The 5,806-nt window shown below is 51.3% G+C and overlaps 1 protein-coding gene across 3 annotated transcripts in view; it reads left to right on the forward strand.

Annotated features, from left to right (window-relative positions):
* Positions 1–4,791, forward strand: part of Babam1 (BRISC and BRCA1 A complex member 1) — a 7,341-nt gene extending 2,550 nt beyond the window's left edge. For all 3 annotated transcript variants that reach the window (XM_031340219.1, XM_031340220.1, XM_031340221.1), the window contains 6 exons: positions 221–341; positions 420–498; positions 2,173–2,197; positions 2,892–3,021; positions 3,129–3,215; positions 4,400–4,791. In XM_031340219.1, the coding sequence (XP_031196079.1) occupies positions 221–341; positions 420–498; positions 2,173–2,197; positions 2,892–3,021; positions 3,129–3,215; positions 4,400–4,603 (646 nt within the window). In that variant the 3' untranslated portion in view covers positions 4,604–4,791. The remainder of the gene's footprint in view (positions 1–220; positions 342–419; positions 499–2,172; positions 2,198–2,891; positions 3,022–3,128; positions 3,216–4,399) is intronic.
* The last annotated feature ends 1,015 nt before the right edge of the window (positions 4,792–5,806 follow it).

The following is a 5,806-nucleotide window of genomic DNA, read 5'->3' on the forward strand; positions in this document are numbered from 1 at the left end:
AGAGTGAGTTCCAGGACAGCCAGGGCTACACAGAGAAACCCTGTCTCAAAAAACAAAAAAGAAAAAAAGAAAAAAAAGAAAAAAAAACCCTCACAGGTGTGCCCAGCCACTTGGATTTTAGTTAATGCCAGATGTTGTCTAGTTGATAACCAACACTGGCACACCTGGCTGTTGGCACCCTGCTGACACCTGACTTCTGTCACCTGGCCCTCCCTTCCAGCTCTAGGACAAATGCCCTGAATGTGTCTCAGAAGATGGTTGAGATGTTTGTGCGCACAAAGCACAAGATTGACAAGAGCCATGAGTTTGCACTGGTCGTAGTGAATGATGACTCCGCCTGGGTAAGCGTTGGGAGGACAGGGACCCCGGAGGACCCCAGGACTGGGAGCCCCAGTACCAAAGTCCTGACTTCTCCACAGCTGTCTGGCCTGACCTCTGACCCACGTGAGCTCTGCAGCTGCCTGTATGACCTGGAGACGGCATCCTGCTCCACATTCAATATCCTTGTCACTGTCCCCAGCCCTACTTCAGTGATGCTGCGGTGGGGACTCAGTGGTACTGTGGGGTTCCTGCAACACACAGCCCAAGTTGTGCATCCAAACCCCAAGAAAATCCAGACCGTAGAATCAGTGTTTCCTGAGAGTAACATGGCAATGCTTCACAACTGTGCCTCCAATTCCCTCCCTCTCTCTCTCTCTCTCTGTCTCTCTCTTTCTCTCTCTCTCTTTCTCTCTCTCTCTCTCTCCCTCTCCCCCACCCTCTCATGTGTATGAGTGCTCTATCTGCATATGCATATACATACCAGAGTCATCAGATCCAAGTATAGATGGTTGTGAACCTTCATACAGTTGCTGAGAATTGAACCCAGGACCTGTAGAAGAGCAGCCGGTGTTTTTAGCCACTGAGCCATGTCTCTCACCCTGCCCTGCCCTTTTCAATATTTACTTATGAGATAGGTTCTCTCATTATGCAGCTGTCTCGGAACTTACTCTGGACCAGGCTAGCTTCAAATTCACAGAGATCCACCTGACTCTGCCTTCCAAGTGCTGGGGTAAAAGTCATGTGCCACCACCCCACATCAAATATGTAGTTAATGTATTTTTGAGACTATTTTTCATGTAGCGAGGCTGGTCTTGAGTTCACAGTATAACTAAGGATGGCTTTGAGCTTCTGATTTGACTGCTTCCACCTCCTAAAATGTTGGAATGACAGTGTGCTGAGCACATTGGGTATACCATAGCTGCATGTGTGCTGAGCAATTGCTCTAGCAAGTGAGCCCAAGGCCCAGCAGACTGGGGTTTCTGTCCACTGAGATCACAAATAGAGTATTCCATGTATGACATTCTAGGCAGAGTCGCATTCAAAACCCACCCACCACAGGGAAGTGCTAGGGTGCAGGAGTGTCAACCCAGAGCTGAGACAAGAGGATTGGAAGTTCCAGGCCAGCCTTAGCTACAAATCTAGACTCTTTCAAAAACACAAAATCAGCAGCAATGCCAGGCGGTGGTGGCAGATGCCTTTAATCCCAGCACTTGGGAGGCAGAGGCAGGCAGATTTCTGAGTTTGAGGCCAGCCTGGTCTACAGAGTAAGTTCCAGTACAGCCAGGGCTACACAGAGAAAAACCCTGTCTTGAAAAGCCAATAAAAGAAAAAAAAAATCAGCAGCAACACCAAGAAAAGGGCAACAACAGAACGCTGCCTGTTACATTCAAGGAGGCCAAAGCCCAAAGCCAGCCAGAACCAGGCTCTACTGCTGGCATCCTGCATTGCAGTGCGACAGGTGTCCGTGAGTGAGCGTGACTGAGCATATAGCAGATGCACTCAGGGAGCGTGCCATTGGTGGGCCAGTATACAGTTGGTGCCCTCTTAATGGTGATGTTTGCTGGAAAAGTCACAACCATGGCTTTCATCCTGTTGGCCCTATCATACAGGATCCCTCTCCCATACCCCAACCACCTGAATTAAGGACGCAGAAATGTGGCAGGACGGTGGGACACTGGAGGGCCTCCAGGGGATTGAGGCCAGCATCCCACTTTGTGGTGTGTGAGAGGAAGCACGCTTAGAAGGTGCAAGTTGGGGTGGGGTCACACTGCCTGTACCCAGAGGTGCCCATCACCTTCCAAGGGAACCCCCTGCCTCCAAGCCCGCACCTCGTCCTTAACATCCTCCCAGATTTGGAAGGCCTCTTCAGCCTCATGTGAGTGTTCTTCAGTAGCGGGGCGTGGCCCTGGGTTCCTTCCCCACCAAGGTGCTGACAGCCACTTAAGGCCGTCTGGTGGGCGGGGCTTTGTCTGGCAAGGAAGCTTGAATTTGTTTTTTTGTTGTTGTTGCTGTTGTTGTTGTTGTTTTTTTAAAGATTTATTTATTTTATGTAAGTACACTGTAGCTGTGTTCAGACACACCAGAAGAGAGCATCAGGTCCCATCACAGATGGTCGTGAGCCACCATGTGGTTACTGGGAATTGAACTCAGGACCTCTGGAAGAGCAGTCTGCTCTTATCCACTGAGCTATCCCTACAGCCCCTTGAATTTCTTTTTCCTTTAAGAATACTTTAGAAGAAGTCTTCTAAGTTTTTCCACTACGCATTTACTTTACTTAGTGTGTGTCATGATGCACGTAGGTCAGAGGGCAATCCGCTTCTGCTTCTGCTTCCGGCCTGTGCTTCGAGCTCAGGCTTCCAGGCATGGCTGCAGGCGCCTTCAGCCCCATTTCCCCCGCCCTGGCTTTTGTTTAGCCTGCCCTGCCCCTAGGATCTTGGCCTGAGGAACTTGGCTGAGATGGGGGTGCTAACGTCACATACAGACCCCCATGTCGGCAGCTCCAGCTGCTGGGAGAGGGGTCCGGGCCAGGGTGGATGGCAGCTGGGTACCGAGCCCTCCCCATTCTGTAGCCAGCAGAAGACAGAGCTGCCAGTCACAGAGAATGTGCAAACCATCCCACCCCCCTACGTTGTGCGCACCATCCTGGTCTACAGCCGCCCACCCTGCCAGCCCCAGTTCTCCCTGACTGAGCCCATGAAGGTGAGCTTGGAGGGAAAGGAGGGCAATGGTTAGACACCAAAGGAGACCTGTCGGGATTGCAGAGGCTGGGGTGAGAGCTCACCCTACCTACCTCTCATCCACTGCAGAAGATGTTCCAATGTCCCTACTTCTTCTTCGACATTGTTTACATCCACAATGGCACCGAGGAGAAGGAAGACGATATGAGCTGGAAGGTGAGATGTCACCACGGAGAATGGAGGGGACATCTGACTTGGGCCTGCTTCTCCCTGTCATTGATCCAGTCATTCAGCCATTTAACAACCATTTCCTACATTTCCACTTTGAGCTGGTGGTGGGGACTTGGGAGGACACTGTTCTGGCAGCCCAGGAAGCAGGCTCTGCCCTATTCCTGACATTACCCAGCTGTATCCTCCCCTCTAAACCCCTCCCGGGTTGTTTCTTCACCTTTGAACTTGCTGTGTGACCTTGAGTAGGAGGAAGTCTGTGAAGTTGAGTTCACGTGACTGAGGCGTGGGTCAGATATAGGCAGACAAGCCTGAGGACCTGAGTTCAAAACCAGGACCTGCATGATGGGAGGAGGGAACTGGCTCCCAAAGATTGTCCTCTGCCCAGGCAGGTGCACATACACTGACTCCAGCCCCTCACCTTGAGTGAAGCACCTCAAAGGCTGAGGCTGGGATTGTGAGGTGAGGGTGTCCAGTCCAAGTGGCTCTGCCCTAAACCTGCCAGGCTTTTGGTCTGGTCTTACAGTTTTTGCAGCTGCTCACTAGCCTCGGGTATTTTCCTTACCCTGACAAGGAGGGGCATAGTGCATCTGCTCAGTTTTAGGGACTTCCTGAAGCTATTTGGAGTTATTTACCTTCCTGCTTCAGTACCTTTTCTCCAGGATGGAATGTTTCAATCTCAGAGGAAACTGAGACACAAGAGGCTAGCCTGGGCTACAGAGTGAGCCCTTGTTTGAGGAAAAAGAAAACTCCAACCCAGAGAAGAGTCCTGTGGGGAGCCGCCCTTGGCCTCAAGCAGGGTCTCTGGTTGTACTCCAGCTGCCCTGGCTGGTCTCTAGCTTCAGGATCCTTCCACCCTGCATTGGGAGTGCCTCTGTCTGGCTTAAGTGTGCCCTGCTGCACTGGGTTTTCTGTGGTAGTTTCGGGTCCACTGAGCTGCCTCCCAGCCCCACACGCTGCACTTGTGGAATGCTGGGAATGAACTCTTGAGTCCTGCTGCTTGGTTGGTGTCAGGGAACGGTTGCTGACTGCAATAGCTTGTGATCTGGCCAACTCCTCTTTACCCCTCAGAACCCACTCTAGATGTCCCTTCCTCTGGGAAGTCCTCCAGGGGCAGGGAGGGCCTGTAAGGACTAATGATCACCCTAAACAGCCCGTACTGCCTCCCGCAGGACATGTTCGCCTTCATGGGCAGCCTGGACACCAAGGGCACCAGCTACAAGTATGAGGTAGCACTTGCTGGTCCTGCCCTGGAGCTGCACAATTGCATGGCCAAGCTGCTGGCCCACCCGCTGCAAAGGCCCTGCCAGACCCACGCGAGCTATAGCCTGCTGGAGGAGGACGAGGAAGCCGGAGAGGGGGAAGCCACTGTGTGACCTATGACCTAAGCCGGAGAGAGGGAAGCCACTGGGTGACCTATGACCTGTGACATCCGCAGGCTCCTATGAGAGCGCAGCCACATCATTACTGGCCTATGCTCAACCCCACTCTGTCCATTGTAAATTCATTCTTTCTGGGACCATTTTTGTCACTGGAATAAAAATCTAAGGTCCCTGAGCCCGCCCTTGGTGTCACTTTGGGCTCACTGAGACCCGTTGTTCACAAGTCACAGGAAACAGGCACTGAACAAAGCAGTGGTGTATAGCTTCAGGCTCAGATGTATCTGAGTGACCCTCAGGCTGGTGTTCACTGCACTTTCCAAACTCCTCTTCACCCTACAGAACCCACTCTAAATGTCCTTTTCTCCAGGAAATCCTTCAGAAACAGGGAAGATCTATTGTAAGTGGAACCTGTATGGCTGTCATATTTGGGACCTTCTGGACACACAAGAGTCCCAGCTCCAAATGGAAAGTGGGTTCTGGTGACACCTGTCACCCCCAATCTCAGTACCCTGATCTGACTGAGCTTCTGTAGCCATGTGGTCTCGCCATGAGCAATCATTGCCTGGGTTTTGGAACCCTGATGTTCTAAGCAAGGATGGGGATATAGGGTATGTACCCTAGAAGAAGGGAAACCCAAGAGCCCCCCAGCCCCAGGTCAGGCCAGAGGTTCAACCTCTCCACCTTATTCATTCATAGAAAACAAAATGGCAGTGGGTGGGAGTTGGGCTCACCCTGAGACAGGAGGGCAGTTCTAGGTCAGCAGAGCCTACATAGGGAAGCACTGGACCAAACAGTATAAAAATTAGGCCAGGGGCCTATGATGACTCAGCCATTTAGAGCGCAAGCTGTTCTTGCAGAACACACGGGTTCAGCTCCCACCTGGGGTCTCACAGTTGCGCTTTTCGGGGATTCGATGCCCCCTTTCTGGTCTCCATGCGAACCAGGCTACCGTGGAACACAAACATGCAAGCAAAACACCCACACACTTTAATTTTAAAGAGTAGGTCAGCTTAGCTAAGTACTTTCTGGCCTTTGCATTTATTGGGCACTTAGTGTTGAGCCCTATTCTCCCATTTGCAAATAAGGAAAATGAAGATATCTATATCTATATAATCTGCCTCCCAAGTGCTGGGATTAAAGGCATGCGTCACCACCACCCATCTCTTTATAATTTTTTTTTTTTTTTTTTTTTTTTTT

This window comes from Mastomys coucha, unplaced genomic scaffold, assembly GCF_008632895.1.
Source record: "Mastomys coucha isolate ucsf_1 unplaced genomic scaffold, UCSF_Mcou_1 pScaffold22, whole genome shotgun sequence".
Lineage (NCBI taxonomy): Eukaryota > Metazoa > Chordata > Mammalia > Rodentia > Muridae > Mastomys > Mastomys coucha.